The sequence below is a fragment of the Gopherus flavomarginatus genome, chromosome 1 (genome assembly GCF_025201925.1).
Source record: "Gopherus flavomarginatus isolate rGopFla2 chromosome 1, rGopFla2.mat.asm, whole genome shotgun sequence".
NCBI lineage: Eukaryota > Metazoa > Chordata > Testudines > Testudinidae > Gopherus > Gopherus flavomarginatus.
The window spans coordinates 331,407,728-331,427,156 of NC_066617.1; the positions used below are offsets into that span (position 1 = coordinate 331,407,728).

Genomic DNA, 19,429 nt, shown 5'->3' on the forward strand with positions numbered 1-19,429 from the left:
GAATGGAAAACCTGTCTTATGAAAGGAGACTCAAAGAGCTTGGCTTGTTTAGCCTAACCAAAAGAAGGTTGAGGGGAGATATGATTGTTCTCTATAAATATATCAGAGGAATAAATACCAGGGATGGAGAGGAATTATTTAAACTCAGTACCAATGTGGACACAAGAACAAATGGATATAAACTGGCTATCAGGAAGTTTAGACTTGAAATTAGATGAAGGTTTCTAACTATCAGAGGAGTGAAGTTCTGGAACAGCCTTTCAAGGGGAGTAGTGGAAGCAAAAGACATATCTGGCTTCAAGACTAAGCTTGATAAGTTTATGGAGGGGATGGTATAATGGGATAGCCTAATTTTGGCAATTAATTCATCTTTGACTACTAGTGGTAAATATGCCCAATGGCTTGTGATAGGATGTTAGATGGGGTGGGATCTGAGTTACTATAGAGAATTCTTTCTTGGGTGTCTGGCTGGTGAGTCTTGCCCACATGCTCAGGGTTTACCTGATCGCCATATTTGGGGTCGGGAAGGAATTTTTCTCCAGGGCAGATTGGCAGAAGCCCTGGTGGGGGGGGGGTTGCCTCTCTCTGTAGCGTGGGGCACGGGTCACTTGCTGGAAGATTCTCTGCACCTTGAAATCTTTAAACCATGATTTGAGGACTTCAATGGCTCAGACACAGGTTTGATACACGAATGGGTGGGTGAGTTTCTGTGGCCTGCATTGTGCAGGAGGTCAGACTAGATGATCATAATGGTCCCTTCTGACCTTAAAATCTGTGATTCTAACAAAGGAATCTTGGAGTTACTGTGGATCATAAATCTCTGAAAACATCTGCTCAAAGTGCAGTGGCAGTCAAAAAAAGCTAACAGAATGTTTGGAACTATTAGAAAAGGGATAGATAATAAGACAGAAAAGATTATAATGCCACTAGATAAATCGATGGTGTACCCACACCATGAATACTGCATGTAATTCTGGTCACCCCATCATAAAAAAATAAAAAGATATATTGGAATTGGAAACAATACAGAGAAGGGCAACAAAAATGATTAGGGGTATGGAACAGATTACATATGAGGAGAGATTAAAAAGACTTGGAAATTAAAAAGACTTGTTCATCTTGGAAAAGAGATAAGTAAGGGGGAATATGATAGAGGTCTATAAAATCATCACTGGTGGAAGAAAGTGAATAAGGAAGTGTTATTTATCCCTCCACATAACACAAGAAGACAGGAGTCCCCTAATGAAATTAATAGGCAGTAGGTTTAAAACAAAAGGAAGTATTTCTTCACATAACACACAGTCAACCTGTAGAACTAATTGCCTGGGGATGTTATGAAGACCAAAGCTACAACAGGGTTCAAACAAGAACTAGATAATTTCATGGACTATAGGTCCATCAATGGCTATTAGGGCTTCCTATGGGGCAGACACTCCTGTGTCCCCCAAAAGGGAAAGAGACCCTGATCCAGATGTAGGCTCACAGCTACCAGCTATGACAGACCTTTCGCTGGCCAGCAAAATCCTCCCCCTTTCACTCAGGCTGGGTTTGCTTCCAGATAGAGTCTTTGGGGCTTGTTCCCACCGCAGTAGTCACCAGGACCCCAACTTCCAGCTCCAGGATATATGTCTCTGTGCACCTCTTCCACTCCATTACAGCTAGTTCCTGCTTCTGGGTCTTAATTGCTTTGTCTTTTAAGTCCAGGCTGGTGGGCAGCCTTTTCTTTTTCCAGGGCAGCCTTTTTCTGGGCAAATTGTACATCAATTTCTATTTGTCTTCCCTTAAGACCATCACTCGATGAGCTGGGATACCACAGAGGATCTCCTCCTGCCAGAACAGGCACTCCTCCACTCCTGTCTTGCTAAGTTAGACATTCCAGTCAGCTTCAGCACAGACACAGAGGTTGGGCCACACCTGTCCACAGTTCACTGAAACTGAGATGCACTCAGCTCAGGGGCTTTTTCGTTAACAGAGACTTTCCCAGTGCCTAATGCTCAGCCTTTCTGGGCAATTTGCAACTTGTATAGTTCTAGCTTCTTCTGATCTTCAATCTTATTTATTTTGCTTCCTTTTCTATCCCTACTTCCCTTACCAAAAATAAGCAAATAGAAAAACAAACCAGTAACCACTTTGTCTGTTCTCCAGCCACCACACTTAAAACTCACTTAAAATCACAACCAGTACCTCAAAGCAATCAGCTGTGCACAGAGCGTGCGCGACTACGCCACTGTGATGGGTTGGATCACAGTTGGGAGCTGCCACCTGATGTGCTAAGACTACTTCTACCTCTGCCTTCCCTGCCAGCTCGGGACCCCAGCACCCTGTCTTGCTGAGCCAGACACTCCTGTCTGCTCCAACACAGACCCAGGGTCTGAATTACTTGCCCTAAAGCTGAGGTTTACCTGAAAGCAGCTAACAGAACTGTTCCTGTCTTTAACACTCAGATGCCCAACTCCCAATGCGGTCTAAACCCAAACAAATCCATTTTACTCAAACTGTTCACCCTCTATAACTCTGATAGAGAGATATGTACAGTTGTTTGCTCCCCCAGTTATTAATACAAACTCTGAGTTAACTAATAAGTAAAAAGTTATTTTATTAAATATAGAAAGTAGGATATAAGTGGTTCCAAGTAGTAACAGACAGAACAACGTAAGTCACCGAGCAAAATAAAATAAAATGCACAAATCTACGTCTAATCAAACTGAATACAGATAATCTCACCCTCAGAGATGCTTCAGTACGTTTTTTTCTCAGACTGGACACCTTCCAGGCCCGGGCACAATTCCTTCCCCTGGTACAACTCTTGTTCCAGCTCAGGTGGTAGGTAGGGGATTCTTCATGATGGTTTCACACCCTTTGTTCTCTTCCACCCCTTTATATATCTTTTGCATAAGACAGGAATCCTTTGTCCCTTTCTGAGTTCCCACCCCCTTCCTTCTCAATGGAAAGACACCAGGTTCAAGATAGATTCCAGTTCAGGTGACATGATCACATGTCACTGCAAGACTTCATTGCCCACTTGCCAGCACACACTTATACAGGAAGACTTACACCCATCTGCAGACAATTGTCCAGGTTAATGAGTCATCAAGATTCCAAACCACCATTAATGGCCCACACTTTGCATAATTACAATAGGCCCTCAGAGTTATATTTCATATTTCTAGTTTCAGATACAAGAGTGGTACATTTATACAAATAGAATTATCACACTCAGTAGATTATCAGCTTTGTAATGATACCTTACAAGAGACCTTTTGCATGAAGCATTCTCCAGTTATGTTATATTCACTCATTAGCATATTTTTATAAAACCATATAGACTGCAACGTCACAGCTAGATGGTCCATTATGCTGTGTAGTGAGGTTGGTACCTAAAGACTTCCCTGCTCCCCCTCCCATGAAAGACTACTCTCACAGTGGTGGTGAAGTGAAGTGAGTCTAAGGTATTTGGGATTTTTCTGGATCAAAGATGCTAAGTGTTATTGCAAGGTGACATTATTTTCCAATAGTGTTTTTTCTGTCCTGTTTTTACATATCTGCAGTGATGCTTTGACTACTTACCTCGCCCAATTGCTCTTCAGGTCTTTTTTCCCTAACAAATAGCCTAAACTTTTTCTCACTTCATTTCCTTGCTCCTTGTCCTACCATTTGAGAGACCAAATAATTCTCTTTTATTTACATTGTAGTCTGAAAGGTATTTATGGAATGTGACATTATGCCATCTTACCTACATCAAGTTATTATTTTGTGGACTATGAAAATCTCTCTTCTCAAAATGTCTTATTTGCCAGTCTTTGGATTTCTTGTATATGTCCTTGCAAATTTACAAGAACAAACCAGAAGTGCATATAATATCACAGATGAAGTACTGACAAGATGCTGTAGCAAGGTATCATTTACCTTCCTAAGCAACACACCCACACTATAATATCTCTCTCTTCAAACACACACAGTACTTTTGTCGGGCAAGGTCATGCTTAGTTTTCTATAGATTATTTCATGTAGGTCTTAATCAAATTAGCTATTTTCTAAACAAATAATTTACAGACTGAAACACAGATATTCATTTCCTCTTCCAGTAAAAAAAAACAAAACTTAATTATATTTATATTAAATCTCATCTTGTTGCATGTGCTCTATTGTGAAGGGGAATCATACTGAGTCTTCTTTGCATGCTGAAAAGGGGAGTCAACATGAGTGGACGGGACAAAGTAGCTGCACAGAAGGAAAAGTTACTGCAAAGAAGCCTCCCAGTTATGGCCACTGAGAAATACCTCTGGCCTCTTCATGGATGCAACACAAATACTGAGTTTTGCATGGCCAAAGCCAGAACATGGGGGTAGAGAGGAGGACTCTGAAAACAGCCACTCTACATAGCATGTTCCGACCTGAGAGCAGCTTGTTACAAAGAAAAACAATTGTACAGGCATTTAAGATTTTAAATGTTATAATGATGGAGGAGCTCCTCCTTTTGAAGCTTACATATTGTGAAGAGGGGAGGACGAACAGCTAGTGGAGATCTACCTAATAGGCAGTGCTTTAGGAAAGCCCGGAGGAGCATGGATGGGTCAAGATTTGCCAAAACTGACACTGTTGCTCCCAGCAATCTCCTGCCTTCTGTGAGAATTGTCAGTAGTCACATACCCTGGGTGTTCTACTCTGCCACCTATCCCCTCTCCAGTGGTGCTAAAGATATCTCAGGATAAGGCCTCAAATTCCATGCCTTTTAACACAAAAAAGGGAGGATATGTGTCTTAAGGCAGTTGATTTGGAAGTACTGGACAAGTCACACCTTTTATAATATTCACCCAGAGACATTACAATGTAAATACATATTCTTCCCACTCACTGCATCTACACTGGCAAAGTTAGCACCTGTTAACAGTAACAACCAGCAGAAATGCACCTGCTCTGATCCTATTACACTAATGTAGACTAGGCACTTTTGACACTGTCATAAAAACCTGCTTTGAGCCCTGTCTTCACAGTAGCTGCAGTTGCTGAAATATGGGTACTAATTTTGCTAGTGTTGACAAGGCTTTGGAGTATCATAACACTGAGTAGCCATTACATCTTATGTTTCATTGAAAGTAATACAATTTGATTACCAGCAATCTTTGGTATGCTGCATCTCTGTCATGCATTTAAAATCTCTTGTCATGCATTTAAAAATGGAACTCCCCAGTCTGGCAATCCTCCAATCTGAAGGGCTCCATTTTTTAAAATATAACTTTGAAGAAATATTTAACAAGGAATATTTTCACTAGTTCACTGTGACATTATAATACAAACATAGAATACAAACCTAACATGGAAAAGTTCTGTCATGTTACTAAAATTAACTTCCCAAATACATTTATTAAAGCCTCATCAGTAAAACGGAGTCATTTTTAAATTATTTGCCTTTTGTTATCCTTAGATATTTGCTTTAAATAAAATCTGAAAAGTGTAGCATAATTTAATTGGTTCATGGGACATATGTTTATCTGCTTAAAAAAATTCACCTCATGAACTGAAAAATTAGTAATATTACTGTTGTTTCTCTGCATAATTCAGCCATATAACTGCTTCATAACTTAACTAGTTCTTTGGATTATTGATCCAATAATTGCACAATAATTATTTCTTAAGATAGTCCCTTTTAATCACTTCTGTCCTTCTGGCCTCTCCTTCCGCACCCCTCAAGCCCCACTTCTCTCATCCTGCTCCATCTGCAAAAAAAGGGCAGTCATCCTTGACTCCTCTGTATCCCTGCTCTCACAGAGCATGGTGTCAGAGGACAGAGGATGAAACCTGGCTCTCCCTTGGAAACTGCTCTGCTGGACCTCTCCCATGTGGAAGCTTCTCCTTCTCTATGCACTCCCCACCCCAAATCATCTCCAATGGAACATGTGTTGGGGGCACTGGGCTTCTCCTCTCCCGCTATTTGTGCTCACAGCCCCTCCCTCGCTCCTTCAAACAACATTTCCTCTGACACTTCTCACCTATCCCCTCCCTGTAGCTGTCATCTACTACCCACCTCACTCTTCCTCAATCCCTTTCTCACCAACTCCTGACTCTCCTATCTCATCCTCACTGACTCCCTCCATGCCAAACTCTTCACAATTCCTTTCTCCTTCTCATTGCAAGGCCTGTCCCTGCAATCCCTAGCTGTTGCTCATCACCAGTATCTCCTTCCTCCTGCCTCTGAAGGAAGCCCAGTGACATGTTCTCTCCTTCGTCAGTCCTGCCACCCTCCTTCTCCAGGAGCACTACTTCTTCCTTCTGACTCTCACACTGGAAATCCCTAGACACCATTTTTGTCCCTCCTCAAACCCTTCCTGCCCCTCTCTCTCACAATCTTGCCAAGTTTTCAAACACAAGAACAACAAACTTCTTTTCCTCGCTTTTAGGGCCCTGCATAATTTAGCCTCTCCCTACCTCTCCATTCTTGGAACTTCTGTTGCCCGTTCCAAGAACAATAACTTTTATCACTGGTTCTCCATACATCCCTTATGCCTGAAAAGAGCTCTCCCAATATATCCACAAAACTAGCCACCTTGTCCTAATTAAAATCCCTCCTTGTGACTGACTTCTACTATGATGCCTACTGTAAATGGTCTATTAGTCATGATCATTTATAAGCAAGGGACATTAAAACTTCCTGACTACTATCATTTAAAAAAAAAAAAAAAAACCTTGAAAGTTGTAGTCTGTCTACATAATCACTCTTCCCTGCCACTATTACCCTTGTTCTCCCCGCTTGTTTGTTACATTGATTTGCTCCATCTTGTCTTAAATTAGATTGTAAAATATTTAAAGCAGTGGCTATGAGTTTGTACAATGCCTAGCACAATGGACCTCAGATCTCATTAGGGCTTCTGGGAGCTACTGTGACACTAATAATAATTAATGCAATCAGATGAGAGCACAATTTTCAAAACTGGTAAGAAACTTACCGAGCCATACAGTTCTCCTTTTTCATTCATTCCAAGGTACAGTCCACTGTCTACCCCTCGAATGCTGACCAGGCCCACTGCTATACTGATAAATTCCAGTATACCTGCAAAATACAGAACAAAAGAAATGTACAGGTTGTTTCCATTTGAAGATCATTTGCTTTTGATTGATCACTAATTGACAAGGAGATATTATCAAAATTGTTCTTCCACTTTAGGGTTGTCTCCCCAACAAGTAGGAGAACTACTGAATGTGTTATTTTAAAATACACAATATGTGAAACTGTTAACACTCCTAAGCCTCTACTAGAATGATGCATTGCAGATAGCATAAGGGTGTCAAGCCAAGATATTATTCTCAACCTTTCCCAGCATTTTTTAAACAAAACTCTACAGCGTGATCATATTACACAATGTTTATCAGTATCCTGATTTGCACCACAAATAATAAATTCAAAGAAAAAAAATTTAAAGTATTCAGATAAATTCCTTACTCATGTTAATTTTGGCTACGAAATTTGTTTTGCCAAATAAATGCCTAAAAACGTGTTTTAATAAAAACTGCAAGAGGAAAATAAAATGTTATGTGTTTGCTATGAGAAGCATTCATTTCTAAGCATCATCCGATGAGGAATACATACATGGAAAGAAATCTACTCACAGCACAGTCCTCCAAAAACTTGAGAAATAAAAATCTGAGGTGCAGTCCAGAGCCTCACACACATTTGTCTACAAAACTATTCATCTAACTCTCTGGGATGATATTTTTACTCATCCTAACTTTGAAAATTAAAACATTCCTGCTCCAGATAAATGTGCATAAATGATTTTTGTACATTTTACATTAATCTCCCAAAGAGGCATTTGTGCACTATAGATCAGAATGTTCTGCAGAGAAACACTGCTTCTGCAAAGTTCCCAGAGTTCTACGTGCATGGTACAGCGAATAGCTGCATCATCAAGTCACCTGGTTCTGGGGTTTTTTCCCTCCCTTCCCTGCAAATTGCTTACCTCATGAACCAGGATGCTACCACCCAAGACTTGTACAAATCTAGAATTTCAGTGGAACAAAATAGACATCATTTTTCATTTTGCATTATTGGTGCAAGACTACAATGATCTCATAATAACTAGACTGCAACATTAATATAAAAGAAGCATATTGCTGCATTAAGCTACTTTCTGAGCCATACGATAAAATGTAGAGAGGCATTTTCAATAAATTGGTAAAATATGTATATCTAAAAAAGCTTATTGGAAATTATATTTACATAAAACAATAAAATAGTGTAATATTGCAGTGTTGAGTCTTATCTGGCTAATAAGTACTTTCATGGGATTTATGAACACTTAATTTTTCATATCTCACAAAATAGTCTGTGCGCTAATCAATAATAGGCATGAGCCACATAAATCTAATAAAATATAAGTCAAAGCCTATGGGAAAATTTTCTAGCCAACATAATGTTAAGATGAAATGTATTCCCTATAAGGGACTATTGATCGTTACTTTATATAAGCACTACACTGTATGTTTACGGTTTTTATAACCCTGACATATTAAGGCCTACATATTTTAAATTGTTTTGTACAATGTAGTGGGGAAATATTTGGTAATTATGGAATTTTGTCTTTGAAATAACAAGAAGAGAGGGTATGCAACATCCAGTATTTATGGTGGTGTTTCAGACACAATCAGCTCATTGAAACAATTAAAACTTACCCCTTATTGTTGCATATATAATACTTCCAAATCTTGTTAATGAGGCTTCTTCTGTAAGGCTTTCATTGAACTATCATATTACTTGATATACATTATCAGGGAATTTTAAATGAGTCAACTCTTATATTAAGTGTATAGCATTCCATATTGTAGCTCTAAGTTAGTAATGTTGAGCATGTATAAAAGCGGAGCATAACTTTAATTGCCACTCTAATTTCAAATATTTAGGTGCACATTGCTGACTGTCTGGGGGGTTGGGAGGAAGTGCTGTCATATGTTCTATTGAAGCACAGTAGCAGATTTTTCAAGGTAACTGGCAAGGAACACCCACATATTTGAGATTACAATAGAGCCATCTGAATATTTTAAATACACAAGCCCATTCACAAGTAGTATTATATGTTACACACCAGAGTACTTCAAGAGATTATTTTGGGCCTACCCTGTAGTCCTTACTCTCAAGCAAAACTCTCATTGACTTCATTGGGAGTTTTGCCAGTTTAAGGATTGCATGATTTGGCCTTATGCCCTTGTGAATATTTTCACTTTATAGTTTGTGTAATATACACGTAGTACTTACAAGTTGAACCAGATAGTAAATTAAAAGGGATATTTTCCCTTCAAAATTAGAGTAGTCCAAACTAAAATAACAGGACAAAACACCTCCGTACTTTGAGGCTTAGGTCCCATTGTAGTCAAAAATCTGACAGCCTCCAAAATGAAGATATAATTTTCTAAAATGTGTGAGCATCTTATTCTCAGACACTGAGCATTTCTGCTTCAAGGCAGAATCCAATTTCTCCTGTGGGAAGGTTACTCCACAAATGCCTGCATCAGTGTTTCTTGCACCTTCCTCTGAACGATCTAATACTAGACCATGTTAGAGATACCGGACTAGACAGACCATTTGTCTGATCATGTAGAGCAATTCCTATATTCCTACCAATGTCATGGGAGGTGAGTAGGTACACCTTTTGCAGAATAAATTCAACTTTTATCTAGTCTAATACACAATAATAAAGACTGGAACTACAAATGTATTTTCTTTGGCCTTAAATAATGAATACCTTTCAGCTAGGGACTGTGTTTGTCCCACTCTTTGTACATTTCTGTTTTTCACTGAATATAGTTATTTATTTTTCATATTGCAGGACTAAGGCATATGTGGCTTCTACTTAACACCCTAAAATGTCATAAATCACCAATACACTAAATAAGCATCATTACCATCAGTGACTTATTTGTGAAATTTCCAGAGAGGAGGTGATGAGGTGTCCAGCACAGAGGAGGGAAGCCACAAATGACCTGGAGCCAAAGAGCTAGGTAAATAGCACTGTGCTGTATTATATTTAGCAAGTGATAATGCTACCACAGAAAAAATAGAGAGAAGGAAAAAAGATACACTCCCTGGCTATGAAGTTACTGAAGTTCAGACTCATGAAACAGATAGCTCAAAATGGAGAGGGGAATACAGGGAAGAGAAGGACAGGGGAGAGGATGATTTCCCAGGCTTTCCCCCAATCCCTACAGATCACTGCTGGAGCAGCCCTGCTTCTGCAGCTTCTTTCTGGAGACCTACTGTCTGCTTTTGGAAAGCTCTGATTTTGGCACTCAGCTGGAACAAACATTTCAGCTGGGAAGTACTGCCTGACAGTCACAGCTGTCACCTCTCTTTTCCTACATGACCACATTAGGCCAATTAAAGCACCAGAGAGCAGCTACAACTCCCCAAGAGGCAGGAGGGCCCCTCAGGCTTTGACAGAGCATATTGACCCTAGATAACTTAAAATAGCTGGCAAAACTGCTGGTTGTGTTGGTCAGTGGCAACTGCAACTCAGCTGCAGTTCCAAGGATGCTATGTTTTGTTGTAGTTACTGCATCCAGAGGTGCTACAACGTTTCTGGGGGTGGTGCTGCTGCATCATCATCACCACACTTGCAGAGCAGCAGTCACTAACAGGGAAGGGAAGAGAGAAAATGGGAACTTTTTTTCTTAAAGGACACCAGAGAGAGGAAAGGAAGCCTGCATTTCTCATCCAGGCCCTTGGAATGTCGTCCTCACTCAGGCTACACACCCCTGAACGCAGTGAGAGTTGTCCTTGTGCAAAGACTGGAGAGCCACCTGTCTTGGATGATTTAGACATAACATCCTGCATATTGGAGGAGGTTAGACTAGATGATCCTTGCAGTCCCTTCTAACCATATGGTTCTATGATTCTAAGGATAGAGCTAGCTACCTGCATTTCATCTTTACAGTGCCAGCCCTCTCCCCAGCCCAGTCCCTTCCAAGGAGACAGTGGAAGGGCCGGGTAAGAGAGAGAGAGAGAGGAGATCACATATACACAGCACCAGAAGGAGGAGGGGAAAAGTGCCAGAAGCTGTTTCTGCTGCTGCTGCTTCCACTCCAGTTTCTGGAGCTATTGTCTGCACCCCCCTTCAGCCGGGCGGGCAGCTAGTCGCATACACACTGCAGCCACTGCCCAAGGACTGCTGCAGAGATGCTCTCGGTCAGGCCATGCAGCACCCTGTGGATCACTGGCCTCCACAAGGGGAAAAAAGCCCACTAGATTTATTGTTCCCCGCTTTGGCGAGCACCTCAGCCTGCCTCCTCTCTCCCACAGGCTCAACTCTGGCTGGTCCCGAAGTAGCTCTGTAAAACACACTGCGCCCACACACACTTTCTCCTGAATAAAACTCGGATCCCAAGCTTAATACAGGCTCGCAGCGGTCACGGGTGACTTATATAGACAGTCGAGTGCGTGGTTTGTAGGAGCTTCCTCCTTCCCTTGCTGCCGGTACAGATGCTGATTGCTGCGCTTCTTTGTGGCTGCGGGTCCCGAAGCGGAGGTCACCTCTCAGCAGCTCCCACCCCCCTCCGCGCCCCACTGCATATTCCTGGGTTTTTAATGCTGTGCATGCAGTGCGGTGCTGACGCAGAGGGCACGCCTCTCACTGTCCCAGAGTTACTGAATTTACAATGACTCCACTGTCTACCAAATGCCCTAGACCAAAGGAGACTGCATCAAAAAAATCCTTTGTCACCCCAGAGAGATAAGGCTTTGATCACATGGGATGGCATGGGGGGGGAGCTAATTCTGCTGTCACTGCGCGATTTTTAAGGTGTACGTTTGGCTGTAAAAATGCATACTATTAAGGCTTACGGAACACAGGCGAGCTGGATTCATGGCATGCCATAGGCACGCCTCCAAAATTGCATCCCAAAGTCGACTTTTTAGCTGTAGGCTCCCAGGGCCAGAGCGCACAGCGGGGGTGGGTCACAAATAGCCTCAGGTCCCCTTTGTCCTCCCTTTTCCTGAGGAACTGCCTGGCTCTGCCCTGAAGCCCCCGCTGCCAGCCCTAACCCCACAGCTGCCCCAATGGGGTCCCTCTAGCTCTGGAACAGGAAGGGCCTGGCTGTACGTGCGGCATAGGACGTCCCTGACCTAGAAGATGGAAAGGAGACTTCAGGTCAGCGCCCGCCCGCCCGGGCCCCGGGGATGCCATCCAGCCCTGGTACACCTGCAAGGAGATAACACCGCCTCACCACAAGTCAAACCAGGACCCCCTCCCAGCACCTGCACCCCGGGACCCTCCTTTGCAAGCCCCTACGGCGCTGCCTGCAAACGGCAGGAGACCGGCCCCGCGCTTTGCTTCGGCAAACTGCCGGGAAGGCAAAGAACTCCTCCGCCGCAGCGCTAGAGCAGCAGCCCCCTCGCAACGGCTCCGGTTGGCTCCCCAGCACTACGGCGGCAAAGCCAGGCGCCGGGCAGGAAAACAGGCTTCGAACAACGCGGTCCCCGCCGCCGCGCTGCCTGGGCAGGACCAGCTGGCAGCGCCCCTCCGGAGGGGGGGGAACCCGGAGGGGTCTAGGACCCTGCAGAGTCCCTGCTGCTACGGCCCAGGCCAACGCGCGAAATAGCAGCCGCCGCCGCGCGGCCGCCGTACACCTGCCAGCGGCGTGAGCCCCCTCGCCTCGGAACGTGTTCGAGCCGCCTGCTGCCGCTGTCTGGCAAAGTGCTCCCCGGTGCTCCGCAAAGGCACCAGCTCAGCTCCGGCCGGGCACACACAGCCCGCTCCCGGGGTCTGACACTAACCTGTGTGCGCGCCCACGGCAAGGGCCGGCAGCCCGGGGAGAGTGCAACCATCAGGCAGATATTACTGTCAAGCCCTCAACTTTCCTCCAGAGTTTCGCCTAGGCTGGAGAGCCCAGCTGCGCTCTGCTGCATTGCCCGCATTCTTTTATTATACATTTTATTGTCTTCATCCTAGTTTCGGCCAGACAGCGGGTGTTCCTTCCTCTGTACGTGCGTATGTTTATAAGATTGCAAATCTTTTAGCAAAACAATCATAAAGCAGGGAAAGCCCTGCCAGTTTCCCTGTCAGCTGCTGTTCCGAGCTGTGTGCTGCTGTCTGTGGCTGCAGGAGGGTGTTCGGAAACAACGTTAAATTATCAGACAGAAAAGTCTGACACGGGCTGCTATACGGTGACTGTGCACGTTTTAATCCTCTCCGCCCACCCTCGAATACCTTTGGAGATCATCCCTTACAACACGGGTATTATCTAAACAGACCCACCAAGCAATAAAATACAATTTAGATCTTGTTCAACATCTGGCATTAAAACATGAAGGGGAGGGGAAAAAACCCACCGCAGGACTTTGTTTTTACGACCTGATTTAAGTGCTGTCAGGTGGGTTCACTCACAAGTTAACTCCTTCCAACAGCCTGGAAGCCCGGATAGCTATGAAGGCACCACCCTCCTTAGAAACCAATAAGTCACTCCATCCAAAGTGACTCGGCTACTTTTATATATGCACCCTACAGAGTCTTTAAAATTACACTGCCAGGAGGGTAGCTCCAGGCCCATTTGACTACGTGTGCGCGCACAGGCTCTTAAAAGTGGATGAAGGCATAAGCCCCCAGTCGTCAATGCTGAGTCACAGATAGTGACCTCTGGAATTGAAATCCACGGAATGCTCTTTAAAATTAGCTCCCAGCTCTACACGCATAGCTCAGGGAGCCCACATTTTGCTGTATGCTTATAGAAAATGACAAGCACCGGTCTTAACTGGATACCTGCGAGCCCTATAATTCCTACTTCTTACAATGTATTGTCATTATTCTTATTTCATGACTAAGATCTTGTGTTATGCACGCAGCGATCATTCAGAGAGAGATCTTGTGCGGACGTGGAGGGTCTGCCAGTGGATCCCTCACTGAGAATCAAGACGATCAGTTTATAATTCAGGTAGTTAACTTACTAAAATATATTTTTTTTAAATCCTTCCATAAAAGTGGCTACAGACTGAGAACCACTCCCTTCAGGAAACTCAGTGGATTTTTAAATTGTAGTAGTTACTGATTAAAAACCCTTTAAACTCCTGAAATCAGCCCATTCAATAGAAGCGTCCTGAACAATAAACAAAAACTCCCAATCTCCCTCTCTCTACCGTAAGGCATAATTTAAAGCTAGAAAATATTACTACTGTACTAAAAATTCTGTAAGTGCCGCTGCTTTGGCTGCTGCAGTTGTGCCACCCGCGTATCTGCATTTCCGTACACATTTCTTTAGCTGGTCCGTCATAACAATAACAATAAATCATTCTCCTCCCGTCTCGTTCCCCCCTCCCGTCTTTTTATTAGTTCTAGCACATTATTTCATCACATGACCACTAAAGGGTTAATGATAATACCTACCAAATCTGCTGTGGTCTTGCCTGGTTCCCTGGATAGTACCATTGGGGAAGATTTCTAAATGAAATCCAGTCCTGCAGTATAGCTGCCTTCGCCTCAGGATCCCCTTTAAATGGTCCAAGTCCGTGACTGCAGGCCCCCTGGGTAGCCCACCTGCCTCAGACTGACCCAGGTGGTCACTTAACAAAACCGGACTATCCACCGGCAAAACGGGCACATTCCCAAAAGGTACTGCATCCTGCACACCGAAATAGTTCCCAACTTCACCTAAGGGAGCCATCAGAAGATTCTGTTTTTAGAGAACAAGAATAAACAATAATGGTGCCAAACCCAGGAGATACAAGATTGGGTATATCCACTCCACTTCCCCTCCCTATTGCAGTTACAGAGAAAATGTTCTTTCTTCAATCCATTAAATGCATAAATAAAAGTAATATTCTGTTTTGACTGGTACAGGGTCAAGGTCAAACCCCTGTTAGTCTAAGAAACCACCACTTTATACTCACACACTGACATATTTATAAACATATATACGTGTTTATCTCTCTCTATATGTATATATATCCCCAGCTCTTAGCAAGCAGTAAGGTCTTCAGCCCATCCAACTGTAATAAGGAAAAAAATCCGTAGTTTCTCCATTTGGTTTAAGATAAGAATGACCATAGCAACTTAAATACCTAGGCGTTATAGGGATTTTTTTTAAGATGCACAGGCTACGTCAGGATTTATGGATTCTGACTCCAGAAAGGCATGCGCTGTTTTTACTCTATAACAGACTGCATACATCAGCATGAATCCTGCAAGGGGGCGGGGGAATCTCACGTTGTTGGCGGAGATAAATCCGAAAAAGAAAAAAACTTTTGACGTCCAGATCTATTATCCAGAATTCTCAGGAGGTTCAGCAGATGTCCGCTGGTTTAGAATTATTGACGATCCACAAGCAAAGCAGAAACGTACAAGTGCTTGTGTCTTTCTTGGCTGGCTCGAAACAGGTGTTGCTTCTGCAGGGCTCCCTGTGAAATGTTGTACTCCGGCACTGAGCTGCAGCTCTTGACTGTGAATCTCCATCCAGCACGCAGAGTGGCGCAGGAAGAGGCATTGGGCTGGGTTTAAGGTAGTCCTGATTGCTACTGGGAGGATTCTCCGAGGTCCTAGCGCTCAGCTCTACCTGCTGCAATACAGATACGGTTCCAGCTCTATTCACTACTTAAAGTATGTCTCTTACTGCTCTGCGGCAACATATGCGTGCATATAATTAAATAAATGGCCAGAAACTTTATGGTATAAATGAAGCACATGCTTAATGTATAAAGCCACACTGCTGGCTGGAAGCAGGATCTTTTTGGAGACCCCTGCAGAGCCCTGTCCACCATGGCACTGAATAAAACAGCATTATCATTGTAACTGGAAAACTACTCTGAAGGTGGATTTTGTGACATTCTCGGTGTTATTTGCGATAGGGGATTTAGAGCCTGGTCACTGACGGTCTGGAAATCAACCCCGCTCTTGCGAATGTAGATAGAAATACCAGCCTCTGTGTCAGAGCAAATCATTGCTGGTTACACTGACAATTGCATGCCAGGTACATTGAATGCCAGACACCTGTCCCCATGAAGCACGGCGTGGAAATTCGATCGGTCACCTGGAAGTTTGTGAAACACTTTTATTGGAGCCCCATTATTCTTCAGCTGTACCACGTGGATGTTTTCCTTCGCTGGAGCCTGACCCCCTTTCAGCGCTGTCGCATCAGACAGCGCATGGGAGGCGAGGGGCGCTGGGGAGCCGCCGCAGCCGGGAGTAGTTCAACTCGCACTGGAGGGGGCACTTTGGGACAGCTCTACCCTGCCTTTCTTCTCTACTGTTATCTACAGTACTCACACGCCAGGGAGATCCTCGCTCTTTGCTCGGAGGAAGCTGTAGACTCCTGCAGTTCAGAATCAGGATAAGAACGTGGGATTATAAACGGCTTTTAAGGCTCGGGAGCATGCAGTGGAGAATCTGGACAGTGTCCCCGTGCTGCTTCCAAAGTCTCCTGCAGCAGCCGACTCCCTTAATGCTTCATAATGAAATCACTTCTCTGTGAACCAGACTGTTCGACGGGTTTCTGCGAGCAAACTACAGTCCAATGCAATTTGAAAGTAAACTAATCTGCAAACCCAAATAGTTTACAAATCAGTATTGTCCTCGCAACAATAACACAATGCACTGCAACAATCTGTTGGGGGGAGAGGAGGGCGGAAGGTTGCTAGTAAATCTGGTGGGTTTTTATTTATTTGTCACCAGCCATATCACCGCAATGAGAAGGAAGTCACCAGAAGGGTCTGTTGTATTGCCAGAAAGATTACATTACATCAAGGTGAGGTTTCAATGGCATGACCCTCTGATGGGGCAGGGCCCAAAGAGGTTAGTGGTGGAGGCTGGAAACATCTCTGAGAGGAAGAATTTTGCAAGCAGATGAAAAATAATGTATTTGGTGGTTCTTCTATATGGGTGGCTATCAAGGAGCTGGTGTGACCCATCTCACCCTTCCCAGCTACAACAGTCTGAAGTACAGAATGGACTATATTCAGTTTTGGACTAGCAACAGATTTAAAATCCAATATCTCACTGCATAACGGGACTAGAAATTTGTACTTTATGTTCCTGGAGAGGAGCTGAGAGCCACCTTCCCACTTGTTTCTAGCCCTGATAAACAACCACATATCAGATCACTTTGTTATATTACCACTGCTGTGTCAACAATGCAAACCTTCATTGCCCATTAGTCCAATTTTCTAACAAGCAATTTCAAGCTGTCTCATGTCACCCATTACGTATGGAAAAAGCTTCCCAGTAATATCCCAAAAGCCACTACAGAACAGTCTTCAAATATGTTAATAGCTATTATAGAGAGGACGGTTCTCCATGTCCACTGAGGTTCTGACAGAAGCAATGGGCTTAGTCTACAGCAAGGGAGATTTAGGTTAGATATTAGCGAAAACTTTCTGACTGTAAGGGTAGTTACTTTCTGGAATAGGCTTCTAAGGGAGGTTGTAGAATCCCCATCATTAGAGCTTTTTAAAAAAGGTTGGACAAACACGTCAAGGATGGTCTTGGTTAACCTGGTCCTGCCTCAGTTCAGGGGACTGGACTTGATGATCTCTTGAGGTCCCTTCCAGCCTTATGATTTTATGATTGTTTTCCTTAAAATCTCTCCTTAGAATTCATCTCTGCCAAAAACACTTGATGTTGGCTAGGCCTGCTGCTTTTTGTGCTAATCATGGCTGTTTCACTGTTTTGTTATCTTTCCCCCATGACACACCGGTTGTCTTTCATCATGGGGAGACATTTTTTAATGACCTATGTCTCCCATACCTCATATAATGGATTTTGGTCTCTGACTTGGGCCTCTGGGTGCTACCATAATACAATCTACACCAGCATTAGGTGGGTGTTTGAAAGCTGTTCAGAAGGTTGTAATGTCAGCAGCAGAGAAGGATTAGTGGGCAGAGTGCAGGTGAAATGGCTACAAGGTTATCACATGAATAGCAGCACCATAGTTAAGAGAAAAAGAGATGCACATACACACATATGGGATATAGAAGTTTTGTGGCGTAAAGGTTTTATCTAACTTGAGGCTTTGATGTCTGAATTACTCATAAATATCAAAGCCACACATGAATTATGCAGGACATCCCAAATATTATACCCTCTCTGTAAGTAAGTGGTGTTCCAGCCTGGCACAAAATCTATACAAGATGCATAATGTCAAATGCACCCCCTCACAAAAGTTTGCCTTTATTGATACCTCAAGCAATATTAAAAGCCTACACTTTTATCCCCAAGACATCCATGTGGAAATGTCTCTACCCCTAGTTCCCTTTAACCAGAATATCATGCCTACCTCTCTTATATCCTGGTGGACTTAAAAGGTTGCATCTGCCACTATGAGTTGTCAGAAGTTTCTTCTCAGCTTTCTACAGGATTTTAACTCCTGCTAACAGAGTGGATCACCACAATCTTGCATCTCCATGCAGGACTGTAGTTCCTGGCACCCTGTTGCACCACTATATAAACTTCCTATATGTTCCACATAAATGTGATATTTTTGAGATACAGTGCATGTATCATGCACCTTTTACTGCTTCACCTCCACTTTGCCCACCAGTTCATCTCCTGGCTTATTTCTAACATATCAAATTCAGAGCAATTTCTTATAACCACCATCATAAAAAAAAACAATTTGCCATGAGAAAAAATTCTTCCTTTCCCAAAAACATATGGAGATTCACCCAAAAATGCTTGGGCCTCACCCCTAGTATGAGCAATACTGAGTCCTGGATCAGTGTTAGGTTTAAGATCCTGTACTTTGTAGAGAGAGAACTGGAAGATTTATACCATTGGAAAGAGAGGATTCTTAGCTTTCCAGAGGGACACATAGCATTTGCTTCTGGGCCTAGAAAGTCTTGAGTTATCAGACTTTAAATAAGTGACATTTGTCACTATTTTAGGAGGCTGTGTGCCAGAGAAGCAGCTACTCTGTGTGTTATGTTCCCTTAATCTGTATGGATATTTACTCAGATATCTACACGAGTTAATGCTGCTTCAAACAACATTAACTCTTATTTTGTGCCTTCAGCCCCCTAAGCAAAAGGAACTGTTTAACCAGATATAAACAGAGGATCCACTGGCAACTTAGAGAAGTCACGCTGCCATGAAGGAGAAGGGAGCCAGTCATCACCATGGAGGGATCAGCTCTCAGTGGGGCTCCAACTTCTTTTTCCCCTGGGTACCCAGGATCTGCAGAGTTTGCATTCTGTGTGGTCCCACATATAACCCACCAGGTGAATTTAGGGGAGTTTTGCAGGACATCTGTCACCTTCTGCAAACTTCACTGCAGGATGACATTATACTGGTAATTATTATTACTGATTATGGCATTCTAGGTGCACATGGAATTGTGCAATAGGACTGTGCTAAACATATACCCATGCCTTGAAGTCTTTACATTCTAAGACAATGACCTGGTACAGTGCAAAATGAAGGAAACAATACATCAGAGGTATCATTGAAAACATGCTTGTCAGATG

General features: G+C 43.2%; 1 protein-coding gene across 1 annotated transcript in view; it reads right to left on the reverse strand.

Moving 5' to 3' along the window:
- FGF9 (fibroblast growth factor 9) overlaps nt 1–15,413 on the reverse strand; it is a 31,426-nt gene extending 16,013 nt beyond the window's left edge. The window contains exons 1-2 of the mRNA XM_050937346.1: nt 14,364–15,413; nt 6,945–7,048 (exon numbers count right to left, since the gene is read on the reverse strand). Of these exons, the coding sequence (XP_050793303.1) occupies nt 6,945–7,048; nt 14,364–14,640 (381 nt within the window). The 5' untranslated portion in view covers nt 14,641–15,413. The remainder of the gene's footprint in view (nt 1–6,944; nt 7,049–14,363) is intronic.
- Nucleotides 15,414–19,429: the final 4,016 nt, after the last annotated feature.